Genomic DNA, 20533 nt, shown 5'->3' with positions numbered 1-20533 from the left:
GTGAGTGGTTAAATTGTGTGATTTTGTGCAATTCTTTTCCTTAACCCATTCTGACCTGAGATCAGATTCATACGAGGTTTCCACTGGACACACACTGGTCTGATTAACCCATTCTGACCCGAGATCAGATTCTAAAAATGTCAGTCGTTCTTCGATTTTTTTCAAAAATAGCAGACCTACAAGCTCGTATCGCGCCACTCGGTGGCGCGATATGAGCTTGTAGATCTGCTATTTTTCAATAGCTAAAGCATAACATGATGCTGACACCAAAATGGGTTCCCGTTCAGAATGGGTTAAAGGTCAATATTTTGTAATATGTGCTATTGTCAACATCACGTGTGTGTCAAATGTGTGTGTGTTGGGTAAACATATTAAGCAATTTCAAGATGTCATATGTGTGTGTGTGCGTGTGTGTGTGTGTGTGTGTGTGTGTGTGTGTGCGTGTGTGTGTGCGCGTGCGCGCTCGCTCGCAGCAAGAGCACTGGTTCGAGAAGAATCTTGGGGAGAAGAAAGGATATGTCATTAAACGAATGAAAGAAGACGGAGCGTGTCTGTTCAGAGCTGTCGGTGAGTCGCACACACACACACACACACACACACACACACACACACACACACACACGTTATGGTCAGTGAACGAAAGAGCAAGGAGTATGGTGCAGAAGGAGAGGCCAACTAAAAATATCTTTCTCTCGGTTGAGATCAATGAAAATGCGCTAGGAGTCCTAGGTGCATTTTCATTGATCTCAACCGAGAGAAAAATATGTGTTGTACACACGTCGTACGGTCTGAAACAGTTAACACAGAGGACTAAAGAAAACACATTGATGACTTAAGTAGTATATACAGTATATAAGTGACAGATGATGATGATTCTATATTTTCCACCTTAGTTACTCAAGGATATCTGAAAGAGGGTCTTTTCCAGATAGACAGACTGACAGACTGCCTCTGATAGAACAGTATTATGATATGATTATTATGATAGAACAGTATTAGCCATTATATTCCATATTCGTCTTTTTCACTCCAATAAACAAATAATTATAAAGAAGAAAAGAACGGAGGGTTACAACACTTTTTGTTGTTTTTCTTCTTTGTAATTATTAGTTTGGTCCAAAATATTGTGTTTGTTGTCATGAGTTGTCACGACTCGAGTTGGCTTTGTCCGCGGCGTAACCGTCTTTAAATAAATACCCTTTGAAATGTCTATGGGAAACATGCATTGGGAATCATTTCCTGGGCCTGGCGTCGTCATGAAAGGGGGCGGGGGACGTTTGGATGTAAAACAACCTCATACAAATCAAATGTGCAGCCCATTTCAAAGATAGTAACTGTTTTTCTAATTTCATTAATGAACACAATGTCTGGGGTATTTGAAATGTCTTGCAGTGAATTGACATGTACAACACTGTGATCAAAGCAGTCCAGTTATACAGTACTGTGTTTATACACTTTTCTCGTCCTTTCATGTACTTCTCTGATGTTGTCTGAGACCAGATCCACCAGACGGTCATGTCTGGCAATGTACCGTCCTTTTTTTTTATAGAGGCTGCAACCATTTAGGATGTGTGCGACTGTCTCTTTGTCATGTGGGACTGGATGTGTGCGACTGTCTCTTTGTCATGTGGGACTGGATGTGTGCGACTGTCTCTTTGTCATGTGGGACTGGATGTGTGCGACTGTCTCTTTGTCATGTGGGACTGGATGTGTGCGACTGTCTCTTTGTCATGTGGGACTGGATGTGTGCGACTGTCTCTTTGTCATGTGGGACTGGATGTGTGCGACTGTCTCTTTGTCATGTGGGACTGGATGTGTGCGACTGTCTCTTTGTCATGTGGGACTGGATGTGTGCGACTGTCTCTTTGTCATGTGGGACTGATTGTCGTCGTAAAATTGGCTATTTTATCCCAAATCTTTCCATGCCCATGACGACCTTAACGACCTTTTTCAAAGTGTCAATTTGTGCTCTTAGCGATTAACGAGTTTTTGACATTTTCTGAGTACAGACGACCCTCAAAGTTAAAGTCTGTCGTCAGCTCTTGTACTGTAAACAAGCATGCACATGGGTGTATGTGTGCACACACACACCCCCCCCCCCCCCCCCCCCCCCCCCACACACACACACACACACACACACACACACACACACACGCTGTGCTACTGTAGAACTTGCAGACATTTTCCAGTGCCAATTCCTGCTTTGACCAGCAGGTGTCAGTATAGGACCAGATGATGATCCTCAGATGCTGCAACACAATAGTACATGTATCTCTCTCTCTCTCTCTCTCTCTCCCTGATAATCAGCATTTTGCCCAGTTAAATTTAAAATATTTTCTATTTTATTGTTCCATTAGTTAAGCTGTGATGAAAGTGAAATAAATCATACATGAATGTGTGACTCTGGAGAGAACGAGAACAATATGTGAAGGGAGGGACAGAGGTGTGAAGAGATGGAAGGAATGGTGGAAGGAATGGTGTGAGAGAGAGATGGGGGGGGGAGAGAGAGAGAGAGAGAGAGAGGGAGAGTGATGGGGGGAGAGAGAGGGAGAGTGATGGGGGGAGAGAGAGTGAGAGAGAGGGAGAGTGATGGGGGGAGAGAGAGAGAGGGAGAGTGATGGGGGGAGAGAGAGTGAGAGAGAGAGAGAGAGAGAGAGAGAGAGAGAGAGAGAGGTGGAGGTGAGAGAAGCATCGAAACCAAGACAGAAACATGAGCCAGACTGACCTACATTTGCGTGCACGGCTCGGGCTCAGGGCAGTGTGTGACTGATGCCTTGCCAGGCCAGGTCCATTGAAGAGAACATACTTACTTGCGTAATCATCAATTCTATCTGAATGAGTTTATCACACACACGTGTGTGTGTGTGTGTGTGTGTGTGTGTGTGTGTGTGTGTGTGTGTGTGTGTGTGTGTGTGTGTGATACAGAGGGATAGAGAGAGAGAGGATGTTTAAAATGTCACACTTCAAATAGTTTAGAGGACGGAGAGAGAGAGAGAGAGAGAGAGAGAGTTGAGTTTAATTTTAACTGAATTGAATTTGAGTTTGCCTGCTTGTTTTTTTGTGTGGACTGTCTGTTATATAATCATCTCCTCCTATGCCAGTCTGCATTCCTGTCCTATTCAGTCTGCCCTTTCCTTTCATTTCAAAGAAACCTGATATACTCTCTTGCACGCACACTAGCACGCACACACACGCACACTCTCTCTCTCTGTCACACCTGCTGGCCACAACTGAAACTAGTCATGAAGTGTGAAACCTCTCTACTCTTGTGTGTGTGAGAGAGAGAGAGTCGAGCTCTTTAGAAGAAGAAATGTTACCCTGAATACCCTCATTTACACACAAAGGCCCTCGCTTATGGAGCGTTCCAGTGAACCTGGGAGTTCCGTACGGTCCATTTCCACGCAATGCTCTGCATTTACCATCCTTTATCTGTCCTCAATTTGACAGGCGTGTATTTTAGCATCTGACCTCAAAACCTTCGATCTCCGTTTATGGAGCTTTACCTGTTCTGACATTCCATTATGTTGATCTGACCTCATCAAACCCTGTACACTCAAGACACGCTCCATATATGGCCAGTACAGAATTCATTCCATATGTTGATCTGACCCCCCCCCCCATGCCAAAGCGCCAGCGCTTGCCCAGCAGTCTGCTGTCACCCAGGCGGATGTGTGCATGCGACCTGGCCCTTTGGGGCGTCTTACTGCATGGTTAGTTACAGTGTAGGAATTAGAACATATTGGAGGACAGTCTGGTGAGCCAATGGGGGCTAGAAGGGCAGTGTCGGTAGGGTCGGTAGGCCAATCAGAGGCAGGCGGGGCGTTACCATGTCTATGCTCGGACGTAGAATAGATACACTTGTGCAAAAGTGCTCTCGTTTGTTAGTTTTTTGGCCACTAGGGCCTTTTCACAGGACATTGGGACCATGGACTGTAAAAAAGCGTTCTCCGGGTCTGATATGGACGACGTAAGATGAAGCCAGTCAGTCCTTGAAATGTAAAAATGTTTTTTATTTTGACTCAAGGGGGGGGTGGATCCCGATCATAGACTGTAAAGGTAGCCACGCCCCTCAGAACATACTCTACTTTATGGTCATCTTTTTAATAAATTGACCATAATTTTCCAAAAAGAATATTATGACATGAGAAATGAGAGAAAGTATTCATGACCATGTTTATTAAGGTAATACAGTCTAGGTGAAGTTGGGCCCAAATACATGGACCTCTATGGGGATATGGGTTTTCTTTTTGGGCCCAATGACGACGCCACAACAGGCCATTATATGAACTTTCAGGAAGTCAGGATTTCCTACTGGCTTCAGACACTATTCAGTATTTAAGTCCGACGTCATTTTGTAGTGCTACGTTACGTCCGGGTCCAAGTGGCACCAGCTCCCGTCCGCATCCCATTGTAAATAGAATATCTAAACGTGTGAATCTTTTTAAATTGACGTTATTTTTCAGAAAGGAAGCCATAGAGGGTTAAAATGGGTCTTAATGCTTCCAACTCGAGTAGAATTATTAATGTTTTGTACATGACAACAAAAATATATGATGTGGAGACAATAAAGACTATTATTATCATTATTATTGAAGGTGGCAACAGTCCATTTGCTCAGTAAAATATTTCGGGGGATATTTACAATGTGTGCAGGCTTGAGTATGTTGAATCTAGTTTGCATTAATGAGGATTTAGTTGACACAATCAAATAAAATGGCGATAGTATTCCATGTGGGGCAGACGGCCTGTCACAGCCAGATTTTGGAGAGCAGCGCAGCTTTGTTGTTGCGAGGAAAGCGGTAAAATGAGACTTTCGTGGTTGTTTTCGTCTCAGATTTAGTCCGACGGAGCGTCACAGTATAACTCCATGGGGACACAAAAGCGACACAAAAGTAGGACCCGGAAGTATCTCAGGAGGGGGCGCTCACGTCACAGCTAAAATACTGAATTGGCTTCACTGCCCCCCTGATTGGGACATAGGTGTTTGTGATGAAATGACACAAACACAAACATTATACAAGGTTCTACCATATGGGCTGGAAACCTTTGGTGCAATGTAGGCACTAATGTAATGAATCAAATGTAAATGAAAATGACTACTACTACCACTAGTAAATATACTAATACTACCACCAGTACTGTTAACGACTGTCAATACTGTGTCCGTCTTGTCTGATAAACGGATAAAAAGGCAGAGCAACCCACTTCACAAAGTTCACGTGCACATTCCATGTTCATGTAAATAAAACATATATATAGGTGTGTGTGTGTGTGTGTGTGTGTGTGTGTGTGTGTGTGTGTGTGTGTGTGTGTGTGTGTGTGTGTGTGTGTGTGTGTGTGTGTGTGTGTGTGTGTGTGTGTGTGTGTGTGTGTGTGTGTGTGTGTGTGTGTGTGTGTGTGTGGTGCGCTGATAAACCTCTACAGAAGGAAGTTGAGGTCATGTCACCTGACGTGCACTCACTCTGAATTACGGCTGGCACATTTACACATTTAAGTTGACCATTGTGTTTTTTGCATTGAACATTGAAATGTTACAATTTCATAATCGTCATATCATCTACTATTTTAAGTAAAAAAAAAATACACCCACCCAGCTGGGTTGAAGACGCAGAGGTAATGTCAGTGACGTATCATGGCCAGAAAGCACAAGCGTAAATAAATGCCGCATACGTCACGGTCTATGACTTGGCCTCCTGAACTGGTGCACAAAGTTGTGCGTTCCATGGGCACAAAATTGTGGGCGTGGAATTGTCTCAAATATCATATTAGATATGTACATACAATTAGGGATGCACCGAATATTCGGCCACCAAAACTATTTGGCTGAATAGTGGCAAAAAAACCATTATATTCGGTTTGGTTACCTTTCGTAAACCTACTGTTTTGTTGAACAAAATGTAATCATGTCTTTGCCATTATCATGTATAGCTCTACAACAAAGGTACTAATGACAGCAACGGTACAGAAACTGGTAAAACAATATTGTAGAAGACGTAAAAAGATACATATAGGCAGTTTCCACTCGACGGCAACAAGATCAGGAATCAGTACTATTCTGGCCCAATGAATCATTAATTAGGAACGAGAATTAAATGGATCATTTTAATAATTGAGATGACAACACAAGTTACACGCACAGTCGCACACACACTTTCCAGGGTAAATTTCCTGTCGTGGTTGATTAGACTGCTGTTAGCAGGTGTAGGAAGCAACGGGCACCGTGTGTGTGTGTGTGTGTGTGTGTACGGGTGGAAATTTGAGCTCAGGTGTTTTCTGAAGGGGTTTTCTTCCCATGACGCGCGCGCACACACACACACACACACACACACACACACACACAGTCATATAGTGAACATGAACAGTGTAAATGTCATTTTCTGTTCGTGATGAGTCAGACGTAGCCGATCAGGGAGTGGAACTAGCAACCTGAAGTTAAACTGGTGTTACTGTGGTGGTGTCCCTAGACGACAAAATGCATATTACTTTGATGTTCACACTTCACAGTCACTCAAACAAACATGCGCGCGCCGCACGGCAAACCTGCTGATACTGAGAATGAGGAACGAGGAAGTTTTCATTTCTGAGAATCACCACAGACACCATGTGACTTACTGGAAGTCTAACCGGCCCTCATTTGCATATGCGCGTGCACGCGTGTGTGTGTGTGTGTGTGTGTGATATATATTCATTGTGTGTGTGTGTTAATTTGCCGATGTTGTAAATGTAAAGTGTTATCCTGGCCTGACCTGATGTCAGCCCAACGGTTAGGACACAGGCTGTACCACACGACCTTAAAGATGCCTTCTTAGGACACAGGCTGTACCACACGACCTTAAAGATGCCTTCTTAGGACACAGGCTGTACCACATGCCCTTAAAGATGCCTTCTTGGCTTCTTAGGACACAGGCTGAACCACACGACCTTAAAGATGCCTTCTTAGGACACAGGCTGTACCACACGACCTTAAAGATGCCTTCTTGGCTTCTTAGGACACAGGCTGTACCACATGACCTTAAAGATGCCTTCTTAGGACACAGGCTGTACCACACGACCTTAAAGATGCCTTCTTCAGCAAGTTTTAGCGTGTCCACGGTTCGATTCCCGGACGGCCCGGCTGTCTGCGGTGTGTCTTAGTGTCTGCATTGTCCTGTCGCTCACTGTCGTTGACTGTATCAACATAACATAGAAATGCTGGAGATATAATTTCATACGTATGACCACAGAAAGCATTATATTGAACTACCAGCTTTTTCTGCCATCCAATTGTATGGAAACGACACGGTGGAGTGAATCGTCTTCGTAGCGGCTTGTCATCGCGTTTCAACACATTCTAGGCCTGTCGCAATTAGTACATAATCGCCTAATCACATTTTTTTTGGAAAGAAAATTAAAATGTGAGTGATTTCTTTGCATTTTGTCATATCTGCCCTGTGCATTTGTTTTCTGAAATAACAAACATATATATATGAATTGATGTGAACCTCTGTCTGTCTCTGCAGCTGATCAGGTGTATGGGGATCAGGACATGCATGAAGTTGTGAGGAAGCACTGTATGGATTATCTGGTGAGTTATTAGTACAATATTAATAATCATACAATCGTATTCAACAAAACACTGTATCTGGCCAACTGACCCAGAGCCAGACCCAGAGCCCACACTGTGTGTGTGTGTGTGTGTGTGTGTGTGTGTGTGTGTGTGTGTGTGTGTGTGTGTGTGTGTGGTGCGCTGATAAACTTCTACAGAAGGAAGTTGAGGTCATGTCACCTGACATTTCAGTTGACCATTGTGTTTTTTCATTGAACATTGAAATGTTACAATTTCATAATCGTCATATCGTCTACTATTTTATGTTAAATAATAATGAATATGTCCGTAATTTCTTTGTATGTTTCAGTTAAATGGTGCATTTATATAAATGGTGCATTTATATAGCGCCTTTATGCAAGGCGCTTTACATAGATTGTGCATTACATTCACCTATTCGTACACCGATTGTGGCAGAAGCCATGCAAGGTACCAACCAGCACATCGGGAGCAATTTGTCAGAAACCGAATAGTCAAAGAACCCGGGTTACCTTTCGTAACCTACTGTTTTGTTGCGATGAGACGTGAACAAAATGTAATCATGTCTTTTGCCATTATCATGTAGCTCTACAACAAAGGTACTACGGCCATTACAGCAATGGTACAAAAACTGGTAAAGCAATATTGTAGAAGACGTAATAAAGACATACGTGTGTGTGTGTGTGTGTCATGTTTGTCATGTTTGTGTCATCTGTTATCCTTATTTCCCTGAGTCACGCGTAACTTAGAGTACAAATTAATCAATATTCATGATTGCGATCATAATCGCAATCATCATGCGATTATGATATACACACCGGTGCGTCAACACCATCATTTATATCGATTAAGGCTTTTCATAACATTTTGCATCCCAGATGAAGAATGCGGATTATTTCTCCAACTACGTGACGGAGGACTTCACCACCTACATCAACCGCAAGAGGAAAAACAACTGCCATGGCAACCACATCGAGATGCAGGCCATGGCAGAGATGTACAACAGACCCGTCGAGGTCTACCAGTACACTACAGGTCTGTACCCACGCACACACAAACACACGCGCACACACACACGCGCACACACACACACACACACACACACACACACACACACACACACACCCTCTCACACACTTATTGCAAGTATTGCCTAATCGCAAATTATTTGACACAATCGCTAATTATTTTTGCATTATCAACATAATCATCAAATCAAATCATCAAAAATGTTCATACATTTTAACCCATTTTCCCAAATTACCAGTTATAGCTATAAGCTTACAACGTAAGCTTATAGATCAGCTATTTAATTTTTCTTTTTATTTGAAAGTATGCAATTATTAAATATGTAATTTAAGTTATTTTGTCATATCTACTGTACCCTGTGCAATGTTTTTCTGATCATATGTTTTTCTGATTATAAAAGCAGCCGCTATACAGAGTGACAACTTTTGGGTCACTTGGTTTATTTGGTATTTATTATGCGACACATTGAGAGCTTATGGATGGACTATTTTCATTAGTCTTTTTAAAGATCAGAGCATTAACCCTGAGGTAAATGTAGAACAGGGGGACACACAACATAGGGATTATTGACCGCCAAGTGCTCAAACTAGCAATATGTTCAGACAGAAGCATCTTCCAGAAGACCCTAATAGTCTCAGATATTTCATAAAGACAGAAGCATCTTCCAGAAGACCCTAATAGTCTCAGATATTTCATAAAGACAGAAGCATCTTCCAGAAGACCCTAATAGTCTCAGATATTTCATAAAAGCAGAAGCATCTTCCAGAAGACCCTAATAGTCTCAGATATTTCATAAAAGCAGAGGTTAAAGCCTCAGTCTGTGATTTCTCCACCTGGTTCACCAGTATGCAGAACAGCAGGAACAATATTACACTAACTCATCAATATGAGTATTAAAGGAAGCTGGAATTTCCGTTCACGAAATGTTATTTAAAAATATCTTTAATATGCATTTCCGCTAAAGCAGCAAGCAATATACTGTATGTTTAGATGATTTCGATTTATATCAGGACAAATTTGCATGACTGCATGTCTTTCTAGGTCGTCCTCAGACCTAGAAAGGTCCCTGTCCCCCGCCCCGCCCCCACACACACAGGCCAGTTCCTCTGAGGAGTACATACTTCTAATCCTCAGTTATTTCTGAATGAGGATATCACTGAGCTGTCTGTCTGTCTGTCTGTCTGTTTGTGACTGTGAGAGAGGAAGTCTAATATATTACCACACTTCTAAGTTGGCGTGCACATTACACGCTACCTCAAAAGACACCACCTTTTTCAGGGAACTGAGTGAACTGAGTGACCCAGAAATGTCTCAGTGCATTTTAGAAGGTGCTGATCAAGATCAGCGCGCCTTTTCTGACAGAACGGCAACGCTCTTTACAGCTGAAAATATGATAAAGTAAAACCACCCGCACACCTTCTCCACTTGCACAATAAGGACAATTTTATTTAGGTTAAATGCTATTTAGCCTAGAAACGGTGGCCTTATTGTGCGAGTGTAGACGGCGTGTGCGTCACGTTATTTTATTCTATACATGTGATCCCTGCCTACGCCGCCTCCTCTCCGGGAGCTGATCAGGTGTGCAAGAGACCATGCTTTTTTTCTACAGTTGAAAATGGTAAAAAAGGAAAAGAAAAAGGGTGCTCAGGTGGGGCAGTGGTACAGTTATAACCCCGGTCCCTCCCCACCACCATGGAGTCTGGGGGTTCAGGTGGGGCAGTGGTACAGATATGACCCCAGTCCCTCCCCACCACCATGGAGTCTGGGGGTTCAGGTGGGGCAGTGGTACAGATATGACCCCAGTCCCTCCCCACCACCATGGAGTCTGGGGGTTCAGGTGGGGCAGTGGTACAGTTATAACCCCGGTCCCTCCCCACCACCATGGAGTCTGGGGGTTCAGGTGGGGCAGTGGTACAGATATGACCCCAGTCCCCACCACCACCATGGAGTCTGGGGGTTCAGGTGGGGCAGTGGTACAGATATAACCCCAGTCCCCACCACCATGGAGTCTGGGGGTTCAGGTGGGGCAGTGGTACAGATATGACCCCAGTCCCCACCACCACCATGGAGTCTGGGGGTTCAGGTGGGGCAGTGGTACAGTTATGACCCCAGTCCCCACCACCACCATGGAGTCTGGGGGTTCAGGTGGGGCAGTGGTACAGATATGACCCCAGTCCCCACCACCACCATGGAGTCTGGGGGTTCAGGTGGGGCAGTGGTACAGATATGACCCCAGTCCCCACCACCACCATGGAGTCTGGGGGTTCAGGTGGGGCAGTGGTACAGATATGACCCCAGTCCCTCCCCACCACCATGGAGTCTGGGGGTTCAGGTGGGGCAGTGGTACAGATATGACCCCAGTCCCTCCCCACCACCATGGAGTCTGGGGGTTCAGGTGGGGCAGTGGTACAGATATGACCCCAGTCCCCACCACCACCATGGAGTCTGGGGGTTCAGGTGGGGCAGTGGTACAGTTATAACCCCAGTCCCCACCACCACCATGGAGTCTGGGGGTTCAGGTGGGGCAGTGGTACAGATATGACCCCAGTCCCCACCACCACCATGGAGTCTGGGGGTTCAGGTGGGGCAGTGGTACAGATATGACCCCAGTCCCCACCACCACCATGGAGTCTGGGGGTTCAGGTGGGGCAGTGGTACAGATATGACCCCAGTCCCCACCACCACCATGGAGTCTGGGGGTTCAGGTGGGGCAGTGGTACAGATATGACCCCAGTCCCCACCACCACCATGGAGTCTGGGGGTTCAGGTGGGGCAGTGGTACAGTTATAACCCCAGTCCCCACCACCACCATGGAGTCTGGGGGTTCAGGTGGGGCAGTGGTACAGTTATAACCCCAGTCCCCACCACCATGGAGTCTGGGGGTTCAGGTGGGGCAGTGGTACAGATATGACCCCAGTCCCCACCACCACCATGGAGTCTGGGGGTTCAGGTGGGGCAGTGGTACAGTTATAACCCCAGTCCCCACCACCATGGAGTCTGGGGGTTCAGGTGGGGCAGTGGTACAGATATGACCCCAGTCCCCACCACCACCATGGAGTCTGGGGGTTCAGGTGGGGCAGTGGTACAGTTATAACCCCGGTCCCCACCACCACCATGGAGTCTGGGGGTTCAGGTGGGGCAGTGGTACAGTTATAACCCCGGTCCCTCCCCACCACCATGGAGTCTGGGATTTCAGGTGGGGCAGTGGTACAGATATGACCCCAGTCCCCACCACCATGGAGTCTGGGGGTTCAGGTGGGGCAGTGGTACAGTTATAACCCCAGTCCCCACCACCATGGAGTCTGGGGGTTCAGGTGGGGCAGTGGTACAGATATGACCCCAGTCCCCACTACCATGGAGTCTGGGGGTTCAGGTGGGGCAGTGGTACAGATATGACCCCAGTCCCTCCCCACCACCATAGAGTCTGGGGGTTCGAATTCACCGTGGTGCATCCGGCTTCGTCAAGTTTTCAACGCAATTGGCCCGTATTCAAGGAAGGGAGGGTGATATTTGCTACCGCATGTAATCACAGGTCCTCCCGTTGGGGGCTCCTCACTGGCACATGGGTCTGTAGGATGCAACCGCAAAAGTGGGTGTACACCGCGTTGATAAATAAGGGCCATAAACTGTGTGGGGACTGGGGAGGAAATAATAAGGACTTAATTGGGGAGAAAAAAGGGGTAAAGAAAATATTTTTCCTGTCCTAGCTCTGTACTAATGGCATGACGAATCACATGTTTGCTCGTTAACACCAACTTAATGTTTAAAGTGTAAGCAACGACCTGCTATGTGTCTGTGATGATCAACTTTATTCCCACACCACCTATCCCCCAATTAGATGGTATGACTCTTCCTGTTCCAGAGCCAATCAACACCTTCCATGGCATCCATCAGAACAACGACGAGCCAATCAGAGTGAGCTACCATCGCAACATTCACTACAACTCTGTGGTGAATCCCAACAAGGCCACCATCGGAGTGGGACTGGGTCTGCCTGCCTTCAAACCTGGAGTACGCACGCACGCACACACAGACACACACACACCTGGGGTACGCACGCACGCACACACAGACACACACACACCTGGGGTACGCACGCACGCACACACAGACACACACACACCTGGGGTACGCACGCACACACACACTCCTTCAGAACGGTGTTATTTATACATGTTAGCAATATAAATATGCAAACCGATGTGTGTGTATACTTTCTTTCATTGTCTTTTTCAATAGATAATAGCAGATCTACAAACTCGCATGCATGAAGCGTGTTGTGAACTTGTGGGTGGGCTATTTTTTAGTGTCAAAGTATTGTTCAAAACACCGGTCATTGGTAGTCTAGGTCTAGGCATCTCTCTCTCCCCCCTAAAAGTGGCATCTGTCAGACTCTACAATATATACTTAACACGTGCCATACACTGTGTGTGTGTGTGTGTGTGTGTGTGTGTGTGTGTCACGTAGTATGCAGACACGTCTCTGATGAAGTCGGCCATAAAGACATCGGAGGAGTCGTGGATTGAACAGCAGATGCTGGAAGACAAGAAGCGAGCGACGGACTGGGAGGCCACTAACGAAGCCATAGAGGAGCAGGTGGCCAGAGAGTCCTATCTACAATGGCTGCAGGACCAGGAGAAACAAGCTAGACAGGTTGGTGCTGCTGCCTCTCTCGCTGCCTGTGTGAATGCCTCTCTCGCTGCCTGTGAATGCCTCTCTCGCTGCCTGTGAATGCCTCTCTCGCTGCCTGTGTGAATGCCTCTCTCGCTGCCTGTGTGAATGCCTCTCGCTGCCTGTGTGAATGCCTCTCTCGCTGCCTGTGTGAATGCCTCTCTCGCTGCCTGTGTGAATGCCTCTCTCGCTGCCTGTGTGAATGCCTCTCTCGCTGCGTGTGTCCCGGCAGCGTTAATTATTTACCTAGCTATAGTAGGTATGCACATGCATGATTCCCATCAGGACACGCCCCCCTCATCTAGACTGAGTGGCAAAACATTGAGCAGCATGATGAGTGTTCACTCAACATTGTTTAATGCAATCAGACAGGACTTTTCTGTTTGGATGAATGGGCTGAAAGTAGTTTTTTGACACTCAGTGGGCGTTCCCGCATAACTTCCACGTACGATGATGTCACACGCATACCCTCTATTATAATGGGGTCAAACTAGCAATAGCATACACGTTCAGAGCCCCACCGTAGTAAATAGATAATGTTTTACTTTAAGTTGAAAGAGAAAGTGAATTGGTCAAACTATCAATTACAATACACGTTCAGAATCTTCCTTAAACCCCTAATGTAGTCTAACCGAACACCCAAGGCTGGTTTTGTGGTTTGTTTTCCACTTCAGGGAAAAAACTACAGCAGATTAAAAACATGGCAACCCAGATGCACCAAACAGATGAATATTGAGTGTGTTAGATTTCCATAGGTGTGTCCAGGCCCAAGGCCATGCTGATGTAGACGCATGATAGACAAAAGCATCATTCTAAAACGGTTACTCCCGATACTTGATTCTGATTGGCTGGTTACCGTCATGTGACCGCTGTAAATTTCACCGATAACCCACACCTTCAATCACTTTATATCATTCCCAGCTGATTCCGCATCTCTGTAGCTGTACTGGGGAAGGGGAGCGCTTGATTGCCTTACAAACACATGCAGTGCGGGCGTCTTAAGCACCAGCCCCGTAAAGACATCAGTCGCTATTCTCCCGTAACAGCCTACTTGCCGAGCAAAACGAGGAAGTGATGTGGCTTGCTCTGGTGGCGCAAAGCGTAGCTACTTTTGTTTTATTAGGTTAATATTGCTATATGTTTCTAACCGTTTTAGAGGCCCCAGCTTACCGGGTATTTTACAATGGCTGCGTGTCGGGTCTGCCTACGCCTCCCAGCCATTGTAAAATACCCGGTAACCTGAGACCCCTCGTGGCTTATTGCTTTATTCTACATGTTGTGTTAATTGTTTAGGAAACAGAGCACTGCGTGGGGAAGCTTCTTTCACACAGCTATTTATCAAACTGCACATTGGGACTAACACACATTGGGACTTGGCCTAACACACATTGGGACTTGGCCTAGCACACATTGGGACTTGGCCTAGCACACATTGGGACTTGGCCTAACACACATTGGGACTTGGCCTAACACACATTGGGACTTGGCCTAGCACACATTGGGACTTGGCCTAACACACATTGGGACTTGGCCTAACACACATTGGGACTTGGCCTAGCACACATTGGGACTTGGCCTAACACACATTGGGACTTGGCCTAGCACACATTGGGACTTGGCCTAGCACACATTGGGACTTGGCCTAACACACATTGGGACTTGGCCTAACACACATTGGGACTTGGCCTAGCACACATTGGGACTTGGCCTAACACACATTTCCAGTCATGAAAACATCATGGCATCATGTTTACGTACCATGCAGGCCACTGCATATTTCTTCCCGGTCTGTGTCCTCAAAATGAGACCAGCCAAACTGGTTCTACTATGTGTGTGATGACATGATGTAACAGAAGCACCTTTGGGCCATGAAGGAAGTATGAATTATGTTATATAATATAGTAAAAGTGAAACTTAAGTTGAAAGTTAAGTCAAAGTCGGTCTCTAAGATGCTTCAGTCAACTAGAGACATACTGTCGGACAGAGTTATTACAGCTGTTCTGGTCCACACTATTTATCCATAATGTATAAATGATTGATAAGGGGTCAGGTCAACGAGGGGTCAGAATGACATTTGGACTTAGACAGTTTTTCGTCTGTGGTATTAGAGCAGTGTTTCCCTTCCCAACACCTGGTCGGGACCCAGTGTTTGGGTCCTGGGCCAATTTGTATGGGTCACAAGTGGGTCACTTTTTTGTTTTATTATTATTATTATTTCAAAAGAAATGTTAAACATTTTTCAAGAGAATGTCGAAAGTCCTCCCGGTGGGGGCTCCTCACTGGCAGCTGAGTCAGTAGGAAACAACAACGGTGACGACAAACAAATGTGTGAGGGTGTTCTAGAATATTTTGGAGAGCCCGTATAACACAGTTAAACAACATAATGAGACACACAATTCAGAGTTTCAAAGTATTCAAATATTGTATTCGAATACGGAGCCAGCAATGCAGCGTTGCAATGGAACACCATGTACTGACTCGACACAACTCAGTCAGACTTCAGCTTAAATACCTTCCTACTCCCTCAGGGAGAGGAGGTGGGTCTGAACACATGAGACAATGGGAAGACCCTTCCCTCAGACCACACAGGTCACAGGTCAAATGTCAGTAAAGATAACAATGGGACAGAAAACAACTTCTCATAGTTTAGTTTCCCATGAGTGATTTGATCTCCTTAAATGCATAACTAAGTGTATTCCACATTTCCTCGACAAGGGGAGGGATCAGTTGAGGAGAAAAATGTGTGAAACGAAAAAAGTTAAATAAAAAATGTATATAATGGAGTGTGTGTGTGTGTGTGTGTGTGTGTGTGTGTGTGTGTGTGTGTGTGTGTGTGTGTGCAGCCCCGCAAGGCCACCGCCACCTGTAGCTCGGCGACAGCAGCAGCCTCCAGCGGATTGGATGACTGGAGCGCCCGGTCGCCACGTCAACGTGACGCTGGCCCCTCCCACTCCCACTCCGACATACCCACCCACCCCACCCCAGCAACCAATAACAAGCCTCCGTCGCCCGCAGGCGCCGCACCCATCCTGAACAAACCCCCCTCTCCCTGCAACCCAGGTAAACACACACGCGCGCACGCGCGCACACACACACACACACACACACACACACACACACACACACACACACACACACACACACACACACCAACACTCGTAACAAAAAAAACACACATACTTGACCACTTAAACCCCAGCATCCATATTTTGGGGAAAACCTTTAAAGAAAATTGCAGACCTAGATCGGACTATTTTCAGTGAAGATATTAACAATTGTAATTTTGGTGCGGGTGTTTTTCCTCTATGCTGGAAAAATACAAATAAACAAATTGCTCATGTTTCATGAGACACAAACACAATAGCAGCCATATTGTTTCTTCCCTTTCTTTCTTCTATGGAAAATAATACGATGGGAACGATGCCCAAAAACAAATGTCACCTACTTCCTTAAGACTTTAGCCCATTTTGGACTGAGGTCGATTAAAAGAAAGGCTTCTAAATCCTAACATTTTTCTGAAATGTTTCTATGTCAGTGGGGCTCAACCTTTTTCATGTCAATGACCCCCAGAAATCTCTATTGGGCCACGGACCCCCCCCATCTCAAAATATGTAGTTTCAGGGACCCCCCCCCGGAAGCAAATATTTTAGTTAAAAATGCTCGCTCTGAAATATATATTCAAAGATTTGCGCCACATTTTAACGATTTTTCTAAAATAGCAGACCTACAAGCTCGTAAAATATCTAAAACCACATATTTCACACATAAAGACCCCAGGAAAGTGTTCTAAATCTTCTAAACGTCATTAACATATATTTTTGTCCCTTTTTTAAGTTTTATAAAAATTAATTTATCAAGTTATTTTTGTACCCGTCTTGTTAGGACCCAGTAATCAGAGTCGTCATCATTTGGAGTACAGAGCTATAATGCAGGAAATGTCCCCGACAGCATTTGGTAAGACACCACACACACACACACATAGCGACAGGCACAATTTATGCAATTGGCATAATAGATGGATTATATAAAATTGTAACTCGTACACTAATGTGCTGCCCTAGCAGTGTCACGCACTCGTTTCTGTATTTCAAAGCGTGACCACAAAATGTGTACTTGGTCTTTTTCCAGCCCTACACCAAACTTCTTTGCCGAAAATAGCAGATCTATCTGCTATTTTGTTCCTCAGATGGCCCTCAGAAAAGTGATGTTATGGTTCAAGTGGTTAATATAAAATATAAAAAATAAAAATAAAAAATAAGTTCCTATCACACAAAGATTTGGTTTGCGCTCCGAGGACCCCCTAGGGGTCCCGGACCCCTGTCAGAAGACATCTGGGTTTAAGTGGTTAATGATACATACAGTTTTTGTGTTGATCTATTTCTATCAATATATTAATATTTGTATAAATAAGAGGACAAAGTACTGACATTTCCTTTTTTTTTTTGCACACCAATAAACGAACGCTTACGCGTTTCGGCTATGAGGCTTCATAGATTCAACTCACTTCCATACAGCTGAAATGTGGAGTCAATCACCAAGGTCCAATCACTTGAATGCAAGAACAAACACTGTTTTGAATAATTAAATCAGTTAACAGGCATTCTTCCAATTCTATACCGACCATACAATGTGCCGCTCTGATCTTTTATCCAATGCACCAAAAATAAATTTGAATTCTGGGAATTCCATATAGGGGCCTCCATATACTGTACATATATATATATATACAGTATCCTGTATACTGTGACACCCACACAGATAGAGGTTCCTGGAATGCTATGATTACCTGCAGACAGTGCAGAGTACCGCAAACACTCAAATGCCCCCGTTTTCTAACCTAGGTATACAGACAGGTAGTATCTGATGGCTGTGTGTGCGTGTGTGTACGGGCGGCCGTGCGTGCGTGCGCGCACGCAGTGGTTTGTTTTCAGAAAAATGAGGAAACCACAATGTCGACTAACAGGAAATGTGTGTGTGTGTGTGTGTGTGTGTGTGTGTGTGTGTGTGTGTGTGTGTGTGTGTGTGTGTGTGTGCATTATACATATACACACACACAATGTGTATGTTTAATTTACTGATGTTGTGTTATCCATTTACAAATCTACTAGACATAACCTAATGACCCTCTTCCAGACAACTGAAGCGGATTGCAGTCAGTTAGATTCCAAAGAACCCAGCATGTCTTCTATGGAACCCTGTGTTTCCCAACAGAAGCCAGCATTATCTTCTATGGAAGTATGCTGTGGAATAGAAACAAGCTCACAGTTTACATACAAGCTCACAGTTGAGAACTTATAGATGGGCTAGTATTTTCGACTATTATAATATGAGAGCATTTGAAGTGGTCAAACTAGCAATCTGTTAAGAAGCATCTTCCATAAAACCCTAAAGTCTCTGTTATTTGTCTTTTGTGATTTGTGGCCTGAGAACCACTGTGCTAAGTTTTAAATGCTTCTCACCTTCGTCTGTGTCTGTCTGTCTGTCTGTCCCGCAGGTCTGACAGACTGGGAGGACGATGAGATCCTGGCGTCTGTCCTGGCCGTGTCCCAGCAGGAATACCTGGACAGTATGAAGCACCAGAGCAGCCTGCTGCGGGACAGGGACAGAGAGAGGGACAGAGAGTCGTCCCCAGAGAACAGTTGATATAAAAAATAAAACCTACAGCGACCCCTTCTCCCCACCACCCCTCTCTCCGCCGCTGAGCCCCTCGCTCCCTAACCCCCTCACCCACCCACCCACCCTCCCCCACCCACACCCAGACGGAGGTCGACCAGGGAAGACTAATTAAAAAGATTAAAAACATGAACGACCTTCTCATACACACACAGACATCATGGCCTTCACACACACACATCATAATCTGTTCATGTTCATTATAGCTTATTTTCCTTTCCTTCCGTCACGCCCATTTCCTTGGTCTCCCTCCTCCCATCCAATCGTAGTCCACTCATTGTGATCCAATCAGAATTGAGCTTGTCCTTTTTAAAAACGCTGATCAGCAAAAGATTATTTCTTCCCGACGTGTTTGTAAAATCCTGTGCGTTCTAAACACAGTGGTTCTGGAGGTGGGGATCGGGGATGCCCCCCAGGGGTCTTTGAGGTGGGTTCCAGGGGGGTCCCCCTCCCCAGCAATTATTGTTGATAGTGTCAAAACCAAATGGACCCTTCTTCCCAGGTCTGTGACTATGGGCATCGGTGACCTAATAATGCACACCTGACTGGGAGCGTCCTTGAGAATGAAACATTTGAGAACCACTGGTTTAGCAGACAGCTTTGGTAACATGGCTAACAGGCAGTCCTATAGGTAACTGACCACTTCACTACAATTAGTAACAGACAACAGCTTCTGTAACTGACAGCTTCTGTCAGGCGTTGTGTCCACTGAGGACGCCTTTTTAAGCTGAGGAGTGGTGTGAACATCATGGCAGACTGGTGCTGCCGAACTAAAAGGCCTTCTCAGTGTACTGTACACAACAGTAGGCCAACACTTCACCGGCCAAATGATTTGTGGGTACTTGGTTTTCGACATGAAGTCCAGGCTTTCGGTGGCATTTTGAGTCACGGTCGTTTCTTGTTGTTGATCAAAACGTTTAAGATGAAAGAGAAACGTCTGATTATTGAGTTTGAATAATATGCCCTGTTAGCATTGTGGCTATGCCCTGTTAGCATTGTGGCTGCTATGCCCTGTTAGCATTGTGGCTATGCCCTGTTAGCATTGTGGATAACAGTGGTTTTCGCTGAAGACTGGCAGGAACACTATTGCTCAGTGTTATACTCTGTCGTAGGACATTGTAACTTGCTGAAAACACCACATCTTCAAGCTCACTGGGCTACACGTCAAAAGTATAAATCGGAAATCCTTTTTTTTAAATAGCACTTCCGTACACGTTTTTTTTGTTTTGTTTTTTTAAATATATATAATATATACAGCACTTCTACAAGCTCATAACATGTCAAAGTGTAAATCGGATTTAAAATAAACCATTCAATGGTTCACAATGCTTTGCGAGTTTGTAGATCAGCTGTTTTCCAATAGCCAAAGTAAAAAAAATAGAACTCATTTGATCCCAAAATCAGCAACAAGGGGGGCCATTTCCCCAACTCTTTATAAATCCACTCTTCCTCATCACCGCCATTGTCACCACCACTATCATCAGACTTATTTAGCTGCATGTTAAACTGACCACAGCTGATGTCATTAAAAAAATACAAGGATATATATAAAAAAGAAAAATCTAGATGAAAAAATAATGTCATCCTGTCCTCTTA

General features: G+C 45.0%; 1 protein-coding gene across 2 annotated transcripts in view; it reads left to right on the top strand.

Annotated features, from left to right (window-relative positions):
* The window catches only part of otud5a (OTU deubiquitinase 5a), a 28771-nt gene extending 8244 nt beyond the window's left edge, over positions 1 to 20527 (top strand). The window contains exons 2-9 of one of the 2 annotated variants that reach the window (XM_083768370.1): positions 474 to 567; positions 7500 to 7564; positions 8443 to 8599; positions 12432 to 12604; positions 13061 to 13246; positions 16108 to 16324; positions 17147 to 17218; positions 18759 to 20527. In XM_083768370.1, coding sequence (XP_083624496.1) covers positions 474 to 567; positions 7500 to 7564; positions 8443 to 8599; positions 12432 to 12604; positions 13061 to 13246; positions 16108 to 16324; positions 17147 to 17218; positions 18759 to 18907 — 1113 coding nt within the window. In that variant the 3' untranslated portion in view covers positions 18908 to 20527. The remainder of the gene's footprint in view (positions 1 to 473; positions 568 to 7499; positions 7565 to 8442; positions 8600 to 12431; positions 12605 to 13060; positions 13247 to 16107; positions 16325 to 17146; positions 17219 to 18758) is intronic. The other variant, XM_083768371.1, reaches the window with a different exon arrangement.
* Positions 20528 to 20533: the final 6 nt, after the last annotated feature.

This window comes from Protomyctophum parallelum, assembly GCF_964188405.1.
Source record: "Protomyctophum parallelum genome assembly, chromosome: 7".
NCBI lineage: Eukaryota > Metazoa > Chordata > Actinopteri > Myctophiformes > Myctophidae > Protomyctophum > Protomyctophum parallelum.
Note: the sequence above shows the minus strand (reverse complement) of the source record. Positions and strands in the feature narration are given on the sequence as shown.